A 25,034-nucleotide genomic window follows, 5' to 3' on the forward strand; every position below is an offset into this window, starting at 1 on the left:
TTCTTTCTCTCACTGCCTTTTTCTTTACAAAAGAATTATTATTTTCAACATATTTAGCTGCCTTTGGCCTGTAGCAGCCCCTTAGAACGGTCTCATGTTAGCTTTAAGGCAGCGTCAAGCCCTTTGCCCAGAAAATCACTCAATGCTGGACGCGTCTGAACCCTGGGATAAACAAAGTCGTCGTCTGGGTTGAGAAGCGAACTCTAAAATCCAGCACTGGCTCTGATCCTGCTCGTCTTTGGCTCACACACACCCAGAAATTACATTTCTGAGATCACACAAAAAAATACTCCCAGCAATTAAAGGTTTCATTCATGAGACCTCATTGATGTGTCAAAGCAGAATGAGCAAATGATGCAAAGTTTCCGTAACCCGTCAGGTAACACTGTCATCTAAATGTATAGCTAAGGATGTGTGGAAAGTATTTTTTTTGGAGCTGGAACAAGAACCAGGCAGCCAGAGTTCGTTTTCCACCCATTTTTCATTTATAAACCCCAAATCTGTAATGTCTGCAAAACCAGCTGCTTTCAATGATTTACTTTTAACGACACAAAGTCCTGAAAGTATCATCAGATTTGACACAGTCTAAATATAAAAAATATATTTATACATATATATTTGCTTATAAAAATCTAATTGGGATGGACATGGGGATATAAATAAAAAAGAAACAATTTTCACATTTGAAGTAAAAAAAAAAAAAAAATCAAATCAAATTTGGTAAAGAACAAAAACTTGCCACATTCATTTAATATAAAAGTGCATCTGATTTCAAATTGATCCTTAAGCTAAGGTTTCTCAGTCAGGGATGTTTGGCCAGACACACAGGAACAGTAAGATCTTAGGCAACAGAAATCACTTCCAAATTAAGGCCTCAAGTTTCTATTTTTAAACCATAGAAGCTCTGCTTCACTTTCACATGTAACTGATAGCAACACTATAGCATATTTTACCTGCCCCTTTTTGGCACTTAGTCGGCTGAGAACATGTGATACTGAAGAGCTACAAGAGGAAGATGGCAGGTAGATGGGTAAGACACACTGAGGGGAACGGAAGAATAACACTGGGAAGAGTCCATTTAAAAAAAAACAAACAAAAACAATCTCCACGTCATCCTTAATACTTAAATGAACAGATTATTTGGTACATTGTACTGACAGACTCTGATTCTCATAATTTGGACTTGAATTCTGCACTTTGGCAGCCTCAGACTCAAATGGCTAAATTTCCAGGTTTAGAAACAGCAACAGTAATAATGATGGCAGGGCGAGAGCAAAGACCATATCTGTGACTTAAATCTGGTATTATAGCTGTACAGTTCCAGTTTGTGCCCTTCATGTGCTGTAATCACAATTCACAGAGCTATGCACATGTTTCTCTGTAAAATACATCTTTAAAAAACACAGTCAGTCATTGAGCTTAGACTTGAAAAGAAAAAAAAAGATTTAAACTATATCTCAAGTTATATCTGTATTCTATACTCAAGTAGAGTAGATGAGATGTATCCCTATATTATTTTTGACCAATTTTCCAAGTTTCCATATCCAAATAATGATGGTAAGGCTGCATATTGCATACATATTGACTTTGGAAATTTAATTCATCTGACAAACAGGCTCGAATATATTCGAGCATGAGGAAATGGTTGAGCTTTTAGGGAGAGGTAAAAGCACAATGCTGTCAAGAAAACAGGTGCAATGGATTTATGGGACAAGACAAACAGAGAGCGTCATTGCAAAACAGAACGCGGCACACAATCCTTTTATGTTGATTATCTTATTTTCATAATTGTTGGACACCGGAATGCTAATTGGAAATAAAATTTGATAAAAAGGCCGCAGTCTTAAATGGCATATGTCTTTGCTTGATTTATATGATAACCCCTTTTTCATTTTTTGTCCTCAGTTATGTTTGTCTGTAATTGCAACTTGAGAGAAAAAATATTTTGTGTTATTCAACAGATTTAATTTTCATTCAGGTGGACAGAACATCACTATGCACTGTTAAAGAAAGATCAATTAATTATTAACTTATTAAATCAATTAATTATTATATGCAGAGAAACAGATTCTTGTGACTTCAGTGTAACAGAAACACATAAGAGGCACAAACTGGGGCAATCAGCTGCCGTGCATCATTGTTTACTGGAGGCGCTATCAGTGGAGAAATGTGTGCATTTTGGTCTGAGTAATTTCTAGCTGTAAGACTGCTAAACTATGTTAAAATATGTCTGAAATGTAACATGCTTTAGTCTGTTAATATTAAACAACATGGTAAATACTGTACACATGTATCTTCACGTGACATCGCTTCATCTGTGTCTCATCCAATCTGAACTTAATCGGAAATGCAAAGTGCATAGCAAATAGCTTGAAGAGCTTTTAAAAGAGTTCTAGTATAATGAATTTTTCTTTGTTTAAAACCAGACAGAGATGAGACAGAAATGAGAAAACTAACCAATGAACACTGTTGTGTCCTGTAGCTTTAAAATGGTGCCAAGCTAAATGTTTAAATTTCAAACACTGTAAGGCTTTCTGGCATTTTTTAAAACTGCCCAACATGTGAATGTAAACACATCAGAGGATAGTTAATGAAGATTGCATGACATGAATGATGCAGCCTTTGGGGTGCATCATGTGGAGTGCGTGCGTTTACATCTGCAGCTCACCAGATACTTGATGTTTTGTTTCCCCCTGGTGGTAACTCTTGTAAGAGCATGTACTGGCATTGGTTTTCAAGGCATTGATGAGTGCTGTCGTCAAACTGTCTGTCATTTGGTTTTGGGTGGGAGGGCAGAGGCTCGGTGGGTTTAACACTGACTTCTAGACAAGTTCCACATCCGGATTTCTGCTTTGAATGGCTTTCAAGGAAGCTGCAGATACTGCTGAGGCTATAATCTGTGGTTAAAGTTCAGAAACCAAGCAGGTTTCAGCACAGAATCTGTGAGAAGGGATGTCTGAGCAGCTCCTCAGCACTGGGCCTGTGTTTGGCCTCCACAAAAATGCAGCTTATGAAGTCCCGCGCCTGGTCGGAGGTGTGCAGGGGCAGCAGAGGGTTGGTGGGCTGGGTGGCGATCTTGAATATGGCTGCCATGGCCTCGTACTCAGCCCAAGGAGGCTTTTCTGTCAGCATCTCTACCACCGTACAACCAAGGCTCCTGTAACATAAATTGTTTTTGCTTTAGTTTAATCTGCAGAGGAGTCACATAACATGCTGAGACAAATACCACACATTAGCTGCTCGACACTAAAGCTTTACAGGAATGTTTTGAGTGGAAACTCTCACACTCGCTCCTCCACCTGTTTGGGAGACCTCCTGGGAGCGTTACTCCCCCTCCAGCCTGGGCTGAGAACCTGGAACATACCAACCTCTGTTACGACCTGTCTGACTGGCCTTCAGCCAATCACATCACTCGCCTGCTGGGTTACCACCCAATCACAGATTGCATAAGGGAATGTTGTCTGCTCCATTGTGGGAGTGTGGTAACCCGCCCCTCACTTTATTAAAAAGTTTCCTTTTTGAGAGCACAGAGATTCTGCCACTTCAAGAGGAAAACATTGGTATTTCCATTTTTTCTCAGATCCACGTCTCAGCTGGTGACTTACTCAAGATTATCTTTTTGAATGAAGGCAAAGTACTTCTACCCAGTCCAAACATGAGCATAAACTTTGTCCCTATTTCAAATTAAATGATGTTTACTGGGAGATGCAGGTGCCATTTCAATCAAATTGCTGCTTGAACCTCAGATGCAAAAAGCCATGAAGTCTGTGTTTGTGTATGCGCATGTCAGTCAAACTAAGTCTTATATTCAGGAAGTACTAGCAGCTATGCAAATTCTCTTAAATCCAAAAAAATGCTCCATTGTTTGTGCCAGACTTGTAGTACTCAGAATCAGTCTCAAGACCACTTTATGAAGGTCTTGACTGAATTTTTACTCGGTATTGACTTGCTTTTGTAGCACTTTTCCACTCTTTCGACAACACAAAGCACAAACACACATTCACACACTGGTGGCTGAGGTATTTTGTGTCTTGTTATCTAATAGCCTCTTGGTTGGCTAAAGAAGGTAGAAACATGGAAATCTGCACTGTGTGTTTGTAAATCCATTCATATCTCTGTATTTCTTACCAGACATCAGCCTTCCTGCCGTAGCCCTCTCCACTGATCACCTCTGGGCTCATCCAGTAGGGGGTGCCGGTCACAGAGCGGATGCCGGTGCCAGACATGCAGATGGTCTGCAGCCTCTTGCTGGCGCCAAAATCTCCGAGCTTCACGTTGCCCGCTGAATCCCGCAGGATGTTGGCACCTGAGTTGACATGGAACATGTAAATATTTTCATCAATCGCCTTCCACATGCTCTAAAAAAACGCAAACATCTCTATATCAAAGCCCTGTCTAAACATTTATCTAGTATCTAAATATCATGATAGTCGAGCCTCTGTGGTTGAACAGGTCTACCTTTGATGTCCCGGTGTACGATCATGTTGCTGTGCAGATAAGTCATGCCCTCCAGGATTTGCCTCGTGTATTTCCGGGTCACGTTTTCGGTCAGCGCCCCATAGGCCTTCAGCTGGTCTTTGACTGAACCCTGATGGGAAGAAAAGATGATTTACACAACAAGACACAGACTGTAAACACATCCAGGGTTTAAGACCACCAATGTTCCCCATCACTGAGGGTCTGAGGCAGGGGAAAAACAAGGAGGAAAGGAGCCTAGCTGAACAAATGCTACCAGAAACTATGGCCCTGTTTACACCTGGTAAGTACAGGTGTACGTGCGCCCTGAGTCCTCAATCCACCTCGAGTTTCAACGCACAGACCACATTCTCCCATGTTCTGGGACGCATGTTGCCACATTCTTTCAGCCTCGTCCTTATTTATCAACCCTCTCTGCAGAACACTTAGGCCAGTTCAGGTCCAGTTGAAGTGTATACATGATAAACGACACTCAATCGACACCCAACCACATTATCTCTAGGTGTTACTCTGACTTTGAGAAATGTGACTCAGTACAATTTCAGCCAGGCTAACATGTTTACATGTATTTTAAAGTCCAGTTTTGGTCAGACTAAGCAGTGTGATGCTAACAGCCCCGTTACTGTGTGTGCAGGCAGAGTATGTCTTCATTTACAGTGGAGAAGTGAGATTGAATCACAAGTGGTCACTAGATGCATGTGGAAGCTTATTCTGATGCCAGGTGTCGACATACAGACTTTGACCTGTGACTTTTGATCAGACCACCCAAGATACATGCTAGTACCAGGTGTAAACAGGCTCTAAGAGTCCAAGGAGAGAAAGACAAAAACTAAATCAGGCAGTAAAATTTCCTTTATCGCATTTGTGTTTGCATTTTTCACCAACATTAGGCAAATCTGCTAAAAGATTTTAAACATTGGTTTGCAATGTAATTTAGCAAATTTGTGTGCTGCCTGAATTGGCATGCAGTCGGCAGATGATCTGCTCTTCAATCCGTTATTTGTAAACCTCAAACTGGCTCCTAGCTGACTGCTTCAGTACATTACTTCATCTTTCACTGTCTCTTTATCTCGCTAGTTCTTTGACTTGTAAAGAACTTGGCTGCAAAACTATGGCTCAGGATCCAAAACTGAAACACAGTTACTGAGGTCAAAATTGAGTTCCTAAAAAGGTTCCTGGAAAAGTGTCTGCGGTAGAGATTTTACTTTACAAACCTTGGGCATAAAGTCAGGAGACAGGAAGAGCGGAAATATGCCCAACCACTTTTCTGAATGCCTAAATCACCAACTTAATATCGATTCAAAATGTTATAGTCATAGGAACTGATTGTTGGCTTTATTTTGCGTCCCTCCTGTATTTATTTCATGCTCTCATGTGACTGGCTGAGTTACATCATAACATTAGACTGAACACAAAGACTGAGGTTATTATACTGATTTCAAGGTTTCCACTTGTGGAAACAATCATTTCTCTGAGCCCTGGTTCAAGCCGTGACATTAAAAGCTGCTGAGACTCACCCCGGGCATGTACTCCATGAAAATAGTGAGGGTCTTCTCATTGTGGTCCCTCAAACAGCCATAGTACTGAACAATGCGCTCATGGTGCAGATTTTTCAATAACTGGATTTCGCACTCCAAAGCGCTGACCTCCTGTACAGACACAATGAGAAGCAGGGAAATGACACACAGAAGATTCAAACAACCGTTCAGACATTAAACATAAAGACTGTCATTTCCGAACAATGCATCTTTGTTCATTTACTGTTTTCACTTGTAAACAAAATGCATTTTTGGGACACTGCGGAGCCCCGCAGGCTGCGTCATATCTGTTACCACTGATGACGAACAATTGTAACCATAAATACATGGACACAAACCAGTGATTTATGGCTGTGTGTGGAGTCTGCCAAATGTGAAACCTAAAGCAGAGAGTAAATGAAAGCACATAGTGCAGTTCCCCAAAATAAGTTCCGGTGTTTACTTCAGAGAATGAACAACAGCGAAAGACAGAGAGACGCAAGTCCAAGAAATCTCAAGGTCCCAACACAGATGCCAGTTTAAAGAAAGAACTGATGCACATCTGCTACAGGCTGGAGGTGGGCATGTGAAGGGGTGACAGGAGGCCAAGGCAATGCTGACCTGTCACCCCCCCCCCCCAAACACTCAGTACCTTTCAGATACAGGAAGTGACAGTGCATGTTTTCTCTGTGAACGACAGGAAAAGACATTAAAATGGGGAAGAGGGGGGGTTGAGGGAGGAAAGAAAACCTCTTCAATACATTCCACTTCTTGAGTTATTCAATCTCTTTCCTGCAGATTGATTGTTTTGTTTCTGTGTCAGGGGATAAAATAAAGTTTTTGTGGCTTTACACCTGACCTAAGATCACGGAACTTACGCAAATACGTTTCTAAGATTGTTGATTCCTGAATTAAATGCTGGGTCAGTTATGCTGACGACCTGCGCTCCAGCATGATGGCTGAAACAGATTAACATGCACAACATATGAGGTCATTCTTGGTGCTTTTACACTCACAGTGCAGTCAGGATTTGTTATTAATAAACAAACTGAAGTCTTGATGAGACTACAATGTCACCATCCTTGAGTAATACTGTAAAAGTAAGGAGGAAATGATGCCATTTCCTGAGATAAACGTCAGACTTTTTACTGTGTAACATTTTATTTTTTACAGCTGAAACATTCACAGCAGGGAGCAAGCCATAAGAAACAGTGTAAATGTTCACAATAGACAGAGAAAAGAACATTCTGCCTGTGAAAACATGAGAACTGCAAAAATATACTGTGCAGGACTTTCCCACCAAACAACTTACCTAATCCCTCTCAATTATCTTTTATGACTCACTAGAGGTAAAATGCAGTGTATTTTTCTGCAGAGTATCTTCAATTTGCCTGTATATTATATCCAGTGATCCATGATACATGCACGCAACCAACACGTGTTGAATTCTGCACCTTGCACATAGATAAGACACTTTGCACCATGCACTTCATGCCATACAGTTTACATTGCTACTGTTGTATTTTTTGCCTTTATTTTTTCTTACTTTCTTTATATTTTTATTGACTGTTACTTGCCAAGGGACTACAGATGTATATCAGCAGTCCTGCTAACTCCGCTGTACTTACATATGTATTTTATACTGATGTTCATTAATATGCTGTGTCCCTTTTAAATAAACACTAAGAATTTTTTAAAATATTTTTTTCTTATTTTCTGTGTTCAGGGTGCTAAGGTGAGGTCAGGACTTTGTAAAAATGTAGTGATCATGTGACAGATCATTAACAGCAGGGATCCTAGAGACACAGCAAAAATGCAAAATATAGCAGACCAAAATGCAGAACAAAAGTAAATTTGAGGTTGGTTTTTACTTTTACTTTTGCAGACGAGTGTGTTTACAAAAATTAACCGACAATCCTGCGCAGTACACCTTTAAATATTCACGTTAGTTTCTCACCTTGCTGGTCTCAGGACTTTCGGGATCAAACTGGACCTGCTTGGCGGCCAACTCCCTCCCAGTATCCACGTCGTAACACAGGTAAACACGACCAAACGCTCCCTGGCCCAGAAGCTTTCCCCGCCGCCACGTCATTGGAGCACTGGGCGCTGAAAAACACACACACTCAACTGTTCATTTATGTTTTTACATAAGATACACAACATGTTTCACATTTCACAGAGAAGAGTATTATTTTCAGTTTTTTTTCATCACAAGTTAAAAGTTTTATCCAGCTTTAAGGCTTTGTAGTACGCCATGTTAAGCAGGTTTATCTATGTAATAGATGCACAAAATTGAAATTGATGTCTGTATTCTAGAGCTGTCACAGTTAGCTGATTGATTGATAAGTCCATGTAAAAGTTATTGCACACTTTACTGATGATCAATTAATAATTTCAATCATTTTTCAAGCTAAAAATGGCAAACATGCTGGTTCCAGCTTCTTAAATGTGAGAATTTAATGACATTTATGACAATAAATGATGTATGATTTGGAAATGTGTGACAGTTTTTGTGTTTTAGACTGTTGGTTGGACAAAGGAGCAATATGTCAATGTCACTTGTAATGTAAATGTAATGAGCATTTTTCACTCTTTTTGACATTTTACAGACTAAAAAATTCATCAATTAATTTTTAAAATAATCAGCAAATTAAACAATAATGAAAAAAATGATAGTTGCAGCCCAACTTTCTTCTTCTTATTATTATTAATTGGTGTATATTTAATGTGGCACAGCAATACATATGGTGCTGTTTACATTGGAATTCAGTTTTATTTATATTATTTTACTACCCAGGGTTTCAGTAGTATATTTTACTGGGCAACCTTAAATATTGTGTCCAAGTTTTTTTAAAAGTCCTCCTAAAAGTAAATTTTGGTGGAAACCCTATTACGTGATTTAAGCATTAGTATGAGCCCTCAAACCTGCAATATACCATCAGTTTATCTCTTCAGAATTTATGCAGTCTAAAAACTGAAGTGTAGTTTCTGAAGAACATTTTATTTAGAGTGAATATAGATCAACACTCACACTTATGCGCCACAGAGCGATCTTGGGGACGGAGCCTGCCCTGAGCGTCGACCAGCTGCCAGCTACCCAAACTCTCCTCGCTGCCATTGAGCGACCGGCGTGATGGCACCAGAGTGAACAGGTTCCCCTGGGGGCGACGGATACGCGGGAACGTCCGACGGCCTGAAAGAGAGCGGGAAAGAGAATGGCTGAGGTTAAATTTTGAATGACCAACAGTAGAGATTAAGGGAGGAATGAGAGAGCGTAAGAAAAAAGTCACATAGTGGATGAGATGCTCATCATCTTACCTTCACTGTGGTCCTTATGATGCAGGGAGACGTGGTACCTGCGAGGAAAGGTGCCTCCTTTCCCTGCTACCCTGTCATACACATGATTCTCCCTGTCTGAAGGCAAACATCCAAAGGTCAAATGTCAGCAGGATTACTCTGGAATTAAACCAGTTTAGCTCAGTTGCAAAGTCACACAACATTCACGTGAGCCACTTCATTACGCTCCTTTGCAGCTTATACTTCTGAGAAACACCTCAGATTTGAACATGCATTTACTTTTCATGTAGATTTCTTTACCAAATCACTGATGCTGCACCCTCAGTTTTTACATTAGGTCCGGGGCGGACTAGTATTTATGTTTATGGTTTAGTATAAACTTTGATGGCTCTCTCACAACTTTCAGCCAAAAGAGTCTCAAGTACAGAAATCTTCCTCCATGGTATCCCGATGGTTTAAAGGAAATTTGAAATTTGCTGTCACAATGCCTTATCACATCAATGCTTTACCATTTCCCCCATGGTTACTGGGAAAGTTAACCCTCTGAAGCCTGAAACAATATCACTTTCCATGTGCTGTGTTCAGACACCTTTTAACAAGTATTTAAACCTTTGAGGTGGGAGTACATTGGTTTGATTTTTTTTTTTTTTTTTCAAAAACATGGGATAAAAAACATTCAGAAACCTGCAATGAAATGTCCCGCAATTTGCTATTATTAAATATTATAATTATATACTCATTATGATACAGAAAAAAGATAACAGTATTTAGATTTGGTTTAGATCCATTATTTTTATTCTATTTCATTGCTTTTTAAATGTCATATCCTCTTTTATTTTTATTTTTGGGCTAATTTCAAGTAATTTTGATGTAGATTTTTATTTATTTATATATTTTTGGATAATTTCTTGTTAAGTCACTCATGATATTTTTAACATGTTTTTTATGAGAGATTAAGCCAATTTTCTCAAGTTTCAAAGGGTTTAAGGTTGGAAGGAGCTTTTCTTGAAGCTGCTCTCACCGGAGAACTCCTGACGATTATCAGGGTAACTCTTGGCTCTGTGCATGCGAGACTTCCTCATTGAGGGGCTGTAAGAGAGAAAGAAAAGGAAAGTGATCAAGAGATGTAGAGAGACTGTATTTGGCTGTTCACATAGAGCAGGTTACAGTTATTCAAAATTTGTGAACAGCACATATGACATAAAAATGATAAAATATGTAACAATGAAGACTGGTGGGCAGAGTTTGCTCCTCACCTGTCTGAGTTACTGTCCAGAGACTGACAGCTTCCAGAGACAGAGTTTTCTGCACTGCTCCAGGGATCCAGCACCTGCGGCAGGCACAATGAAAAATGAGCAGTGTGTATGCACATGCGTTTTGTGTACATGTTTCAGAAAGAAAAATCCATCCCGACACAGAATTTATTCTTGAAAGCCTTGGCAGCACAAACCCAGTATTTCATTTTTTGTTGCTCAGCTATTGTATAGATGGATAACTGTTTGACCTTTTACTCCAAAATTAGAATGACTTTTTAGCAACACTTACCATTCCCCAAAATGTACCCAAACAGTGTACCCAGGAAGCTTTCACAGTGTCATATAAAACTTCAGAAATCAGGAAAGTTCCTCAAGCTTTGAGGACAAGTTGTTTATGCGATCAAATCTCAGCAGTCTAAGGTCATAAATACACCACATGATTTCTATTTTAAGGTGGATTTTCCTCAATTAATAGTGAAGCGGTGACTCACACACTGATCGCTGGTCTCAGGGATGAACTCCCCCTCGTGTTTATGCTGGTGTATGAGCCTTGGCGGGCGATCCTCTGCTGGCGTTCAGGCACATAACCAGGAGGCGGTGAGCTACGCCCCGTGTTCTGAGAACCTGGGATGAGACAGCATTTATGAGCATAAAGGAAACATTACATATGTGAGAAAATAAGAATTAAAAAATTTCTGGACTTTAGAGGCATCAGTTGATCACTGGATATTGCTGGAACAATTGTTTGCATAGTTAAAGAAAGTAATAGGCCTTAATAGTTGAAATTTATTTTCTATTTCTCGTGGAGTAAAGGCAGCACAAAGGCAAACATGATGTAATTAAGACTCATACAACTTATATTCATGCAGAAGCTTTTGTGACATTGTTATGTCTGTCAAAATGTTTTAAATATTCAGTAAGGTGCACTCTCCAAATAAAAGTGCAGATTGCTTCCATTTTGACTCAGAATACAGACGGCTGAGAGCTGGTTTTAATATTTATGGGCTGCTGCTGTCAAAGTCTAGCTCTCAAGCAGTCCTGCAGTCACTTCATCCTAAATCAGGCCACTGGTCCACCACACTAATAGCATTGTGTAATCTGATTGGCTGCTGTCCAGCAGGCTTCGTCTGGTGATGGTGAACAGGAAAAGGAAGCGGACCCATAGCTAAAAGGGGAAGCCAAAGACAGATCAGCCAGAGAGACAGCGAGAGAGAGGGCGACACGCGAGGAAATCGAGGTAGTGAAAAAGAAGTGGCACTGCCATGTTGACATGAAAACTGAGTGACCTGTGACTCAATATTAACAAAATGTTGATGTTTCTGGGAGGAAGTAAGTGCCTATATTTCCTCTTCTAGATCAATGTGTGAACCATCTTGTTGCAGAAACGATTAGAGAGAAGTTTCGATGTCAGGTGAAGATATGTACCAGTTGACAGGTGGCGCCCCCTGGGCTCGGAGGATTGATACACTGTGCTCACATCTCCGGTGGCTGGGAGGACTTGATCCTCACCTGCTTACTTACGGCATGTGGTGGGAGGGAGAGGAGGCCTTCAGGTGGATAAGGAGAGAGGGCAGAAGGTTTAAGGAAGGCTTCACCACATGATATTAAAAATGCATTTTTAACCCATTTAGATCACATCCCCGGTCATATTGTATACCTGTTAAATAAGATAGGCCAAAAAAATCTATTTCCTCATAACTTTTGATTATTTATTTATTTAATTTATTTAACCTTTATTTAACCAGGTTGGTCCGATTGAGATTAAGCGTCTCTTTTCTTAGGGGAGACCTGGCCAAGACATTCAGCAGTGAGAACCCAAAGTTGCATACAGAGATACAACATACAATTCTCCAGCACTAAAATTTGCATTTAAAGAGAACAATCTATGAGTCAAAAGAGCACTTTCTGGGAGTCAGTTGTACACTATTAAAATCCAATCAAGTTTTCCTCCTGTAAAACAAAATATGACGTGTGCGTTTGTAAGTTTGAACCAATCAGTTTCTACCAATAATATCAGGACGTCCAACCATCAATTAACCTGCAGCTTTTAGCTGCAGAGAGCTAATATTAAGTTAGCTAGCTGTGAACGCATCATTGTGTCTTCTGGCTGGGATTTGTGGTATCTGTGACAGCTGCAGATGATGCTAAGGGCATTTTACAGAAGACTGCTTCAGCAAATAAGTTACATGGAGCAACTAACATGCAGAAATATGTCACAATACTGAAGATAGATGCTCTCCATATGTCGTTTCATTTGAACTTTAAACAATCGCTTTGTGTCACAGGGCAGCTAGGTAATGTCAAAGTAATGAGGAACTTTGATTTTACACAACAGGACTCTGGTTAAGAAATATCAGTGGTGCAATGGTACACTGTAAATACATGCCCAATGTGTGTGTGTGTGTGTGTGTGTGTGTGTGTGTGTGCGTGTATGGTGTGTTTGTGTCTCACATTGCTGTGCTCCTGAGTGAGCAGCAGGGATCCTGATGCTCTTCATGTTGGAGCTTCGGTCCAGCAGGTCGATCGCCTTGTCCAGGTCATCCTGATCTCGCAGAGGGATGGACAACTGTGATGATGCAGGACAAACACAAAAACACAAAATCAATAATACACATGAAAAACGCATATCAACTTTAACACGCATTCAAAGCTTTGGGAACATTTCAACATGTATGTTAACACCTAATCAATAAATTAACTACTCTTTTATGTAATTACGGAAGCCCTAAGCGGGCGTGTTTTTTTTTTTTTTTTTACAAGCCGTTTTCTCGTTATAACAAGATATATATCTCGTTATCTCGAGAAAACGAACTTTGTTTTTTGGTTTGTTTTTTTAACTTTATTGAATGAACGTCAGAAGAAGAAGTGGCGGGTGGATGATGTGACAGCAGGTGCCGTGCGGTGTTCAGCGCGGACAAATGCGTGCAGGTTCTCGCCCCTGCACGTACCAAAAAGCACCGGAGCAACAGTCTAATAATCTAGTTATGATTACTGATGAATTTGGGTGATGTGTTCCTGTAATAATCATCTTACCTTGCGCATTTGTCCGCGCTGAACACCGCACAGCACCTGCTGTCACATCATCCACCCGCCACTTCTTCTGACGTTCATTCAATAAAGTTAAAAAAACAAACCAAAAAACAAAGTTCGTTTTCTCCAGATAACGACTTAATATCTCAGGAAAACAAACTCCGTTTTCTCGAGATAACGAGATAATATCTTGTTATATCGAGAAAACGGCTTGAAAAAAAAAAAAAAAAAACACGCCCGCTTAGGGCTTCCGTACCCTACAACATACCTTTCTTATATTTTTATTTTTATATGTATACATTGTGTTTTATATTGATGCATTTTTTGAATATTCTTATTTGTTTTTCTATTTTTTTATTATTTCCATATGTCTGTATATAATATGAGAGCAACTGTTACATCTCCCAATTTCCCCCCGGGAATCACTAAAGTACTCTGAATGAAACACACATGTGTATGCAGATATGTACAGCAATAAGACTAAAATAAAAGTCCTTTTCTATTTGAAATATGGAAACACAGAGACAAAAAAAAAAAACAACACACGTCAGATATGTTTGCAAAGCTGAAACAATTAGTCAGGGATAGAAAATGAATCAGCAGCTGTTTAGATGACTGATTTATCATTTAGGTCATTTTTCAAGCAAAAATACCGAACACTCCTTGGCTCCGGCTTCTCCACTTTACCTCATTATTCATATAATGCAGGTCGAGTTGCTGGCCAAATACTGTCTTGACTTTCTGCTGGATTTCCTCGAACTGCACCGGGCGTCCAAACATCAAGATCCTACACAGAAATCACGCAGACAGACAGATTATGAAAAGATTTGTACCGGCTGTGAAGGAAACTTCTTTTGACTTACATGCACATGTGCAGGCAAAATACACACAAGCTGCTGTTTTTAGAGTGTGCAGATTCCTCTAAGTACACCTTGCATATTTGCGGTTTGTGCTGGCAGCCACAGGCTAACCACAGTCCTTTCCCCTTCATTCTCCAGCTCACATACCAGTCTGAATTAAGTGCTGGAGTGGAGTCTGAGATGTGCTCTTTCTCATGAACTGGAACATGTGACAAGAACAGCATGCCTGAGTGAGTGTGTTTATGTCTCTGTGTGAGTTTATGCTCTTTCTCTCTCACTTGTGTATGGATACATACATGTATATAAAACGCCCACACATATACACAAAACATGCATGTGCAAAAAAAAACCTAAACTCACCTCCGCTCTCCTGAGAACTCAAACTTTATCCTGATGTCGTCCTGAGAAGAAACAGAAACAGGTAGGTCAAAGAATTAAATGACCATGAGAACTGTCACAGGTGTGATTTTCCCAGAGGAAAAGACTTTAAGACCGACTTGCACGTGTAAAGCCGCGATGCACCTCCTCTATTGCTACATAATATGTGAAAACCCACTTCCACTCACAACAACTCCAAACTTAAGTTATTGAGGTAAGAGAATGGTGGAGACTGTCTTTCCCAGGGGGACGATCTCTGGTTTTAAGCAAACACTGCATTGCACACGAGTTGTCTGCTTTGGCTATTCTCTGCAGCTGCAGCTGTGGTAGAAAGTGAGGGTGGGTGGGCTACTGGCCACTTTTCCACACAGGCAGAATATATTTTTAGAGAAGAGGTTGAAAATAACTGGATTTAATAGATTTGTAGATGGCTATCTTGGGAATTCCTCTGTCATTATGCTAAATTAGCAAACTGTGTGGGCTGTAGGAAATACTGTAGGAAACAAGAATATACTTGAATGAGTGATACCCAGTTTTACTGGTCTTAATTATAGCAGTGGTCCAAAATCTAAATTCTATAGCTGACTGAGCTGTAGCCATAAAGAACAACATTATTTTCTCAGTATTTAAGGCCCTCCTGACTCTAAATTTAATGTTATTCATACTGGACACAACTTAACTCAAATCTCTCTCTCTCTCTCTCTCTCTCTCTCTCTCTCTCTCTGTGTGTGTGTGTGTGTGTGTGTGTGTGTGTGTGTGTGTGTGTGTTCAGTGGTATCCCACAGTGACACAACTGTGCATAAATGGGTGGTTAAAGGTTCATGCAGCAGACAGAAGACTGTACACTGCATGAATCCCCACCAGAGATAAAACATTATGAAAATTTAAAACCAGAATTATATGATCAAGGTATTGTTATAATATGCTGTTTAAGTACTGAAACGCACACTGAAATAATTTCATCAAGTTTTATACAAAAACCACAAATAAGCACTAAGCGCTTCTTGCTTGCAATAACATTAAAATAAGAACATGGCTAGTACCTTATGTAATTATTAAAAGAAAACATATCAAGGGATCCAGAGCATTACTGGGTTTACCTGCTGCACACCCACTAAACAAGGGGATAACAAACACACTGCATGCTGCGCCTGCGTCTGGGAAACTGTTGCTAACCATGAGAACTTCAAAGTAATCAAACTGGTTTGAATACTAAAATTAGTCATGGTAATACTAACCATTGAGACATTCATAGCAGTCACGCGGTTAACTCTTTCATCTCTAATCCTCACCTTAACTATATACGACATAGAGTAATTTTATTTAGATTTCTTTTCACTTTGACAATTCAACCGAACCTCCTTTACTCCTGAGGGACACTTAAATAAAGACTGTGGGAGGACATAAGACATTTGTGGGGTTAAACTTTGGAGCTTTAGGTTTCAGGGTCTCGCTGAACACCTGCCTACATTGCTTCTTGAGAACTACGCTACGAAAACCACATCATATGTATTTGATTTTAGGAAAACTTTCACAACATGTGTGTTTACTTGTGGGAACAAGATGTTTCAGCTGGAGCTCACAGTAAAATGTAAGGCCACTTGACTGTAACTGATATTCCGACTTATGTAAAGCCAGGTCTAAACAAAGGTATTACTCTGTCGCTCAGCTCCACCTCCATAGTTCCTGAGTTTAAATCCTGGTTTATAAGGGGAACTCTACACAAGCTTGAGCTTAAAAACCATCTGTAGTCTTCTTCTGAATGTTTAATTTGCAGCTATAGCACACCTGTCTGTTGGCTTGGGCCGGTGTCTTGGGTTTTCCGCTGTCATACGACAGCACAGGCTGGCGCCGCGTCATCTGGAGGGCAACCAGGTCCTTCATTATAGAGTGGAGAGCCTGCCTCTCATCTAAAGAGGATAATGGGTTGAGAAAAATACACAATTAGAGTGTGGATTCAATAATGGATGGCCTCTGTGTGCCTGTATGTCAGAAAGAGAAAGCTGTGAGCCACTTGCATTTCGTCCTCCACTAAAAGGTGTGTGCACACAATTAGTCAGTCATCTTTAACTACAGCCATATCAAGACTATCCCATGACAGAGTATTAGAGGCAGGGAAGGACTGCAGTGTTTTTGATATGCCTATTCCCACGTTTGATCTCAGGGCAAGCTCTGCCTCGGCTGGACTGACTCACGAAGGCAAAATATTCTCCTTGTGTAGTTTGGACAGACATCATACAGCCCCGGGGCAGCAGAGAGAACCAGACCCCCATCTCCATAACGCCGAAAACCAATCCTTCATCCGACAGCGTCTGGAGCAGCAGCTCGCACAGGCCTTGGCCCCAGGGATGGTGTTTGGTGTGAGTGTTTTTTATCTCATGCTGTGAGGAAATTGTGATCTAAATATCTGTTTAACATCAGAATTTAGAAGACTTACTCATTGTGGCGATGCTTGCATATGTGGTCAACAAACCAGTCTTCAGAAACCAACCCCCAGCCTGCATGATAAAAACAGAAATCGATTAGTCATGAGCGAAAGTGTGTAATAACTGATGCGGACACTGTTTTTGTTCATATTTCTTTGCTTGGAGACAGAGCAGAAGGATGTGAGTCATCAAGCATGACAGGAGATGACATATGACAAAGGTTATCAGGCAGTCTCACAAAACTTGTCAGTATGCAAGCACCTCAGCACATAAAACATCCCCTTGGTGAAAAAGGGAATCACCTGAAGGCTGGCATGACAAAGTGGCTGCACTGCAACCTTATTATATGATGTCTAGGCAATGAAATCACATCTTATGGTGTTTTACTGTGACACTAAACAGAAAACCTCATTTTCATTTACAGCACAAACCCTTTTTCATGCATAATTCCTTGCAGACGTGAAAAAAAGTAACCTAAGCCTGCACAACACATACCTAAAGATTTCTCTGACTGACTGAATGAGAGAGTGTGCACTGCATGTGTGAATGTGTGTTTTGCCCATGAGAAAGAACGACAATTGGAAACGGCTGAAATTCAAGCCGCATTGGCAGCGATCAGTCTGGCACGGTTCATATGGGAAGAATGTTTGTTACAGGGAGTTTTCTGCCATTTTAAATATCTACCAGCTTTAAACTTCTCTGATTGCACGAGCTGCAAAAAAAACCTCCCAACTCAGCTGTGTTATAGCTCCATTGTTGAATGTTAACAGGGCAATATTTTCCAGTTCAAGGCGTCAACAGCATTATAAACTGAGGCATTTCCTTCAATGGTGAAGGTTTCCCCCAAATTTGTACCAATAAACCATTGAATTTTTAGTAAAATAACAAAGAGGAACACAAAAGAATGCTTGAAAGGACTTTGAGGGGCTTAAACACAGATAAGTATTGGTTGGTGAGGCAGATATGACTTACTTTCGATAAAACCAAAAGACAATCACATACCAGTCGAATCAGAGACTTCAGTTAAATAAACTATCTCAACCAGAGATGATCTAACTTTTTCTCTCCTGATTCCAGTACATCAACTACCCGCTGATACCGTATTTGATTGGATACCACAGATAACAGAGCTCTCTCACAAATCTTCAAAATCTGTCTACCTCATTGTGTAAACTCGCTGGGATTACTTTCATGCACAGGAACTTGAAGCCACAGGTTGTTGTGGTGCTAAAAGCTGATTGCGTAGTCAGTTGTGTAACTGACATAACATTATTGTTAGGTTACAGTACATGTTTTAAGTGTGCTGGGATGATAACTACATGTTTGGTCTGACCATGAGCCAATTTATTTATAGATATGGCCATTTTGTCTCACTAGGAATAAGATTAGTCTCTCAGTAATGTCCATTAACAGCCTGTAAAGTCATGGAAAAGAAAAGGATATAAGCCAGAGCCAAATGTAAAAGCAGCAGGTGCTTCGCCTTTCCCAGGTATATATACTATATCAATCAACCCATGTATATTAGTCCTGTGGTTATGAGAGACAGAAGGGAAAACCAATTTCTAGATGCTTTGCGATTCTTTCTTGACAGATTATTTCTCGATGCAGAAAAGACAATAACTGGACATTTAAAACTCAGTTTTCAACACTGTCCTTATTGCTGAACCAACTGGACGGTCAAATGTAATGAATGTAAACATTAGAGTCATCATGCATTACTAATACTGTAATAATAAAAGATAATAGAAGTTAATTCATCTCTTTATTTTAATTAGGGGTCATTCTAAATAAGTAATAAGTGAAGCTGCACCATTACCAAAATTGCAGTATGGCAGAGAGTACAGTAATATCTGTATCTAAGAAGCTGCAATTTTTTGATAAAGGTAAATGTGTCAAAACCAGGGTTCCCAAACAGTTTTAACAATGAATTTCAAAACTTTTCCACAACTTTTCCATTAGTAGTAATGGTCGTTTATGCATTTGCATGACAATAAGTAGTTTAAAAGGGGTAGGCCTATATCGCAATACAAGAGAAGAAAAAACAAAGTCCACACACTAGATTATGCTCCTGTGAAAATCCTAGTTTCTCTCATATCATAACTTTTTCACATACTCATGACCGTGGGAACCCTGTAAAACTCATCATTATAAATGAAGCACAGAGATGCCCCAGCCTGCAGATCACATTCCACTTATAAGAGAACATGATTATTTGGTACAGATCCCCAGCAAAAAATAAATAAAATTGCAAGTCAAATCTCGCATCAAGACCAACGATGATCATTTTATAATTGCAGCGAAGCCTTCTCAATCAGTATCAGAACCAGAGTGAATCGTCATGTGTCCGTGACTAGTGGTTATGTGCCTGGTAACCCTTGACAACTAAAGACAATATAACTGTAACAACAACAACAACAACAAAACAGGACAGGGAAATACCAGAAGTCGGGATAAATAGTGTCTGAGGATGGGGCCTACAGGAGAGGATGTCTTTCGGGGGGTAGATTTGCAAAGTCAGAAGGCTGTCTGAGAAGAAAATGAGCAGCATCGGTACCTGAGGCAACTCATTGACTCTGCGGATTTCTGGGTAATAATCACCCACAGGAATGCCGGGCATGTCCGTCTGTGGTCGGCGGAGCGTTGCCACGTTGCTTTTAAGCTTCCGCCGCTCTCATGTTCCCCTGCCAAACGGTGTAGGTGCCAAGTACTTCTGTCCTTCAACCCTTCGAACTTCAGGCTTGTGCCATATAATCCCCTACTACAGTGTGCACCGGCTGCATGGATGTTCAGTCACTTCAGGACACTCAGAGCCGTCATCTCCTCTCTACCCACAACAATGAGACCAGCAGAGGTGCTGGATCTGGAGAGAAAAGCTCAAATCGTTCACCTCTTGGGGTCCTTTTAGTAAACAACACAACAACTAACCTCCCTGTCCATTCCCCCAGCTACCATCTTCTCTCCCCAGCTTCTCCTGATTTTAATTACCTCCCAAGCGGAATGTGGGGAATTCAATGGAGAAGGAGGCCGCGCTCTACCAGTCCAGTCAGCTGTGCCCACTTTATTTTCCTTGTATCACATTTCCAGGACTAGCAGGATTTACATGGATTTTCCTCCCCCCTCTCTTCTCTGTCTGCTTTGAGAGGTGTTTAGTCTGAGGCTGTTTTTCCCAGCCACAGTTCTTACTCTGTCTCTGGCCAGTCATGCATCTGGACTCAGCGCTTTGCAAAATCCCCAGGCCTGATGTCTCTCCTGTTTCAGGTGCACATGTGTTTTGGGTTCAGGGTAACCCACCACATTTGAATATTGCAATCTCGACAAGTCACTGCTACTTCCCTCGGATACGTTTCAAATGGCCTTTGTAGTGTTTAAATACGTACATACATGCAGATACATTTAAATAAACATTTCAAAGGATAAGCTTATGAACAATCTCAATGATGCTGCTTATTCTTTGTGGTCAGATAACAATGTGTGAAGGTCATAGTAAAGCTATCGGGGATTTTAAAAAAAAGATGGATGATGATGATAGAGTGACAGTAAAGGTACATGTTGTACTTGTGTGCTATACTGCAGCATCAACCTTCATGGTGCCACTTCTGATGTTGCATTAGAGTGATAGTCATGACCTGTTGATGGTGATGTATACTACAATGGAAATGGTTATTGGAAGATGTTTTCATAATTAATTTTCACTAAATTATTACAGGCCCTATGGAGTTACGGTGGACACTTATTAATCTGCTCCTGTGGCGCTTGAATGTGCATCGATGCAAGTCACCCTGTACACAGAATAATGCCTGTTGTTGTTGTTTCTGTGCCATATTTTGTTTATGCTTTAATGTGCTTTCCTTAGTTTTTTTTTTTCACTTGCTACAACACAAATTGTTGTAGTCCCTCTGGGACAAATAAAATTGAATTGAATCAAACTGAACGGTGAAAAGGAGGGCCTTCTGCGGTCCATACCTGCGAATGTTTCCACAGGTATTGACCACAAAAAAACATCAACAACTATTGTCTTCCATCCAGAGAAAATGACTTTTACAACCATGACAGTATCGCATGAAGAATTGATTTCAAATTTGTGTAGATTTCAGTGGGTTAGAGGAGAGACTGGAAGTGTTAGTATGGAATTGATCATGAGTAATCAAAGTCAGAAATGTAGTCTACTGATGTGAGCTCGGAGCCACTGGTTTTGACTGCACCTTACCAGATATAGATACATATTTTGGTGTAATAAAGTGAAAACAATCACATTCACTTATGTTCTTTGCATCTTCTGTCAACACAAAACAATCACATGAACACATTAACCTGTTAAATCTAGTGATGCTGTACCACTTTTTCATTGATTCCTTTTAATCTACTTATCAGGTAACTGGTTTTGTAGTAATCTGCCTGCCTTAGTAAGCTTGTAGCCTACATGCATGTGATGCTGCATTCATGTCACATGGGAGTCACTGCGGTAGCTACAATTGAAAGACTAAAAGCAATGACGCACTATAGCTCCGTGACTGAATTCATTTGGTTCACTGACAAACACCAAAAAACGACTAAATATAAGTAGCTTATTTTTTCGATGCTGCTTTGTTTACATCAGTAATGCTTGTAAACACAGCTGTCAAACAGGCCTCTTTAAGCAAAGGCATGACTGGCTGTGATGTAGAGGACACTGGGGACAATTGTAAAGTTTTTTTTCATTTTAATGTCATCGCTCAAAAACCCCTTGAACTACTTGGCAGAAAAACTCTGAGGTAAATGAGACATAAGTTTGTCCTCTGGCAGGTAGAGAGGGATCATCACAGGAATCATGCTGAGATTCATAGTTCTGATGCAATTCCAGTGCAATTTCAACAAATATCCACTATAATCATGTGTATCTATATTTGTATGTGTAAGAACATCAACAAGGACTGCTGTTAGTGTACCAGTGTTGTTTACTAATCTACGATGTTACCTAAAAATAGAAAATACCTCGTTAATTGGTAGCTTAAAACCCATACTCAAATCCCGCACCTTACAAGTTTGTGGCTCTTGTAACCAATTTTGAACTTTGTTTGTCATCATTTTGTTAAATAATTTATTTTTCAGTGCAACTGTAAGAAGGATCATGCTGTAGAAGAAAATGCTTATCAGCCAACCAACCTTGTGTACATTTAGGTAAATAAACTCAGGAGGTGTGATTACACAGAGTTAACCTACCTGACGGTCCATATAAACCTTATAAACCTTATGGTGTTTAAAAAAGACATTTTCAAGCTGAGTCATAGCACACTGAGACACTGAGGTCATGTCCTCTGTATTTTTATGTAAATGTGGAGGCTCTAGCACAATGATACTCAACTTGCAGCCTGCAGGCCAAATGTGGCCCACCAATGTGGTGCCCATGCCAACCATTTTCCAATTCACAACAAAAATAAAGTGATTCACACTGGGAAATATTTTTCTACTTTTAGTATAGATAAGGTTCCAGAGCACATGAAACAGCATCAAAATAGAGCTTTTTTATTTTAAAAAAGTGCCAGTGGAGGGTGCTCCGATGTCCCTATAAAATCCAAGAAATGTCCAAACCTCTAGAAATGTCCTGAAATCATTAAGTTGTCCTAAAATCTGAGAAACATCCTGAAATCCTAGAAATGTCCTTAAATCCAAGAAACATCCTAAAATTCTCCAACAGCCTAAAATCCAAGAAACTTCCTAAATCCTAGAAACGTCTTAAAATCTCAGAAATGTCCTAAAAGCCAAGAAATGTCCTCAAATCCTAGAAATATCCTAAAATCCTCAAAATGTCAAAAAACAATTCCCTGTGAAACGTCCTAAAATTAGTGTCCTAAAAAAGTGTCCTAAAATCTCAGAATCTTAGGGCTGCTGCAACTGGCCCCTAGGCTCTTGTCAATTTGCAAAAGTGGCCCCCAAGCAAAGCAAGTTAACTATCCCTGCTCCAGCAGCCACAGCTTTAAGACTACTTCCAGTGTTTGTAGACTCACAGTCTATTTGAATCTGACCACTTAGGGGCCAAAAAAATGAAACGGAGACCTTCATATTGGAAAATTTTAAAATAATAAAAACATATTGCATACTTTATTTTGAGAACCTGGGTCTTCCTTAAAGGCATCTAAGCATTTAAAAAAAACTGACTAACGTTTTTAAAATAAAAACTTTTTCCTTCACAATTTCATCTTATGACTTGAATGCAGCACAATTCACTCATCATATACCTGTCACTCTTATCACGTGCATAACCCTCACCTGTCGCCTTGACGACCCTCGTCAGGACAAGACCGAGCTTGTTCCGCGCGCAGCCGACTGTCGGTCACCGGTGTCTCGAGCTCGGGATGACGCAGTAGGTCCAGCCGGTGCTCATATCCATCGGTGCCCTCAGTCAGACCGACACACCGGGGAGTGAGTGTGAGGGTTGGGGCGCCATGGCGGGGCTGACCCCCCCTCAGGTAACTCCTCTTCTTGAACGGAAAATGAACGCACTCACACAAACGGATAATTTCCAGGTTGTAAAAACAAAAACATCAGACAGCTGTGAGTTTTACAGAGAAAATGTTCCGATGGAAAACAATCCTACATCAGGCTGCTCCAGCTGTGGCCCGCAGACAAACTGCTGCTGCGCTGCAGCCTCGGATCTTTGGAAAACTTAAATTTCCAAAACATTTTTGGTCACACACGACATCAACGCTTTCGGGCTTGCAGTCCGGGGAGCTGTATCCCATAAAATAGGAACCAAAAACTACCTAACAAGGTGTAACAATAACCGTGTGGCCTGTATGAAATCCATTTCTGAGTAACAGCTCCGCCAGAGGAAAAGACCGAACGATTTCCGTGATTTTGATAGCCTGTCTTCCTGCTAAGTTTGCAGATTTTCCTTCTCTGTGTTGCCAGGTTGGAGTCCAAAATTATCTAGGCAGCAGCAATCTTTACTTTTGCATATAACTGCATCGAATATGGTCATAAACATAACCATATAGGAATTCATAAAGGCCCATAAAAACTGCACAAAGAGGATTTGATTCAGTCATGATGGAGTTCAAACTTAGCAAAAACGGACTGGAATGACACTAGCAGAGAAAAATGCTACATGTATACTTTACGTATACACATAAACTCGCTTTATCTGATCAAAAGAAGCAAAGCTGGATAAACTCCATCGATGTTTGGACTTCGCAGAGTGTCGGACTCCTAGATTACAGTTCCTGGAGTATTCACACGAAATCCACAGCGACTTTAATATAAACAAACGCAGTCTTTCCGCAGAGTCACAGAGAAGTCGTGCGGTTGTTCAGCTAACAGCAGTCCACAACTTTCCTCCACACCAAAACAAAGTAAGAAACAATCTTCAACCGAGTACGTCAAACTTCCTGACAGAAAAAATATCGCCACCGGAACCCGCTTTTAAGCCTCCAACAGGTCGTGAAAACTGTACTCCAAAGTCGCGTCCATGTTTCTCAGACGCTTCACTCGTCGTCGTCCATATGTGTGAAATAACACGGTTTGACTCCCGGGGGATTTCTGGTTACTAAACTATCTAAATAAGCGCCGTGCAGCTGCGGGAGCGCGCTCTGTCGAAGTCTTTCTGCAGGCGCGCACACGATATCATTAAAAGGGCGGACCAGCGGTGACGTAGGTAAGGCGTATTGCTCCCTTCAAAACCAGAGCAAAATCGGAATTATAAGCTTTCTAATGCCATGCATCTAAACATGTAAATCTATACCATAATCCAAGCATTGTGTACAGTTGGTTCGTGTGTAGGAATATTTTATTCTGTTTTTTTGTTCTTTTATCTATTTT

At 40.3% G+C, this 25,034-nt stretch overlaps 1 protein-coding gene across 1 annotated transcript; it reads right to left on the reverse strand.

Annotated features, from left to right (window-relative positions):
• On the reverse strand, positions 1-24,793 carry map3k3 (mitogen-activated protein kinase kinase kinase 3). The gene is given in 21 exon segments (XM_042504728.1): positions 1-3,157; positions 4,129-4,306; positions 4,459-4,588; positions 5,994-6,125; positions 7,951-8,099; positions 9,025-9,186; positions 9,312-9,407; positions 10,312-10,379; positions 10,547-10,620; positions 11,038-11,075; positions 11,078-11,170; positions 11,972-12,034; positions 12,037-12,073; positions 12,076-12,093; positions 12,998-13,024; positions 13,026-13,112; positions 14,264-14,363; positions 14,797-14,837; positions 16,603-16,724; positions 17,252-17,312; positions 23,487-24,793. Coding segments are annotated over 20 exon segments (1,848 nt in total). The 5' UTR covers positions 17,256-17,312; positions 23,487-24,793; the 3' UTR covers positions 1-2,928.
• Between the last annotated feature and the right edge of the window lie 241 nt (positions 24,794-25,034).

This window comes from Plectropomus leopardus, chromosome 17 (genome assembly GCF_008729295.1).
Source record: "Plectropomus leopardus isolate mb chromosome 17, YSFRI_Pleo_2.0, whole genome shotgun sequence".
Lineage (NCBI taxonomy): Eukaryota > Metazoa > Chordata > Actinopteri > Perciformes > Serranidae > Plectropomus > Plectropomus leopardus.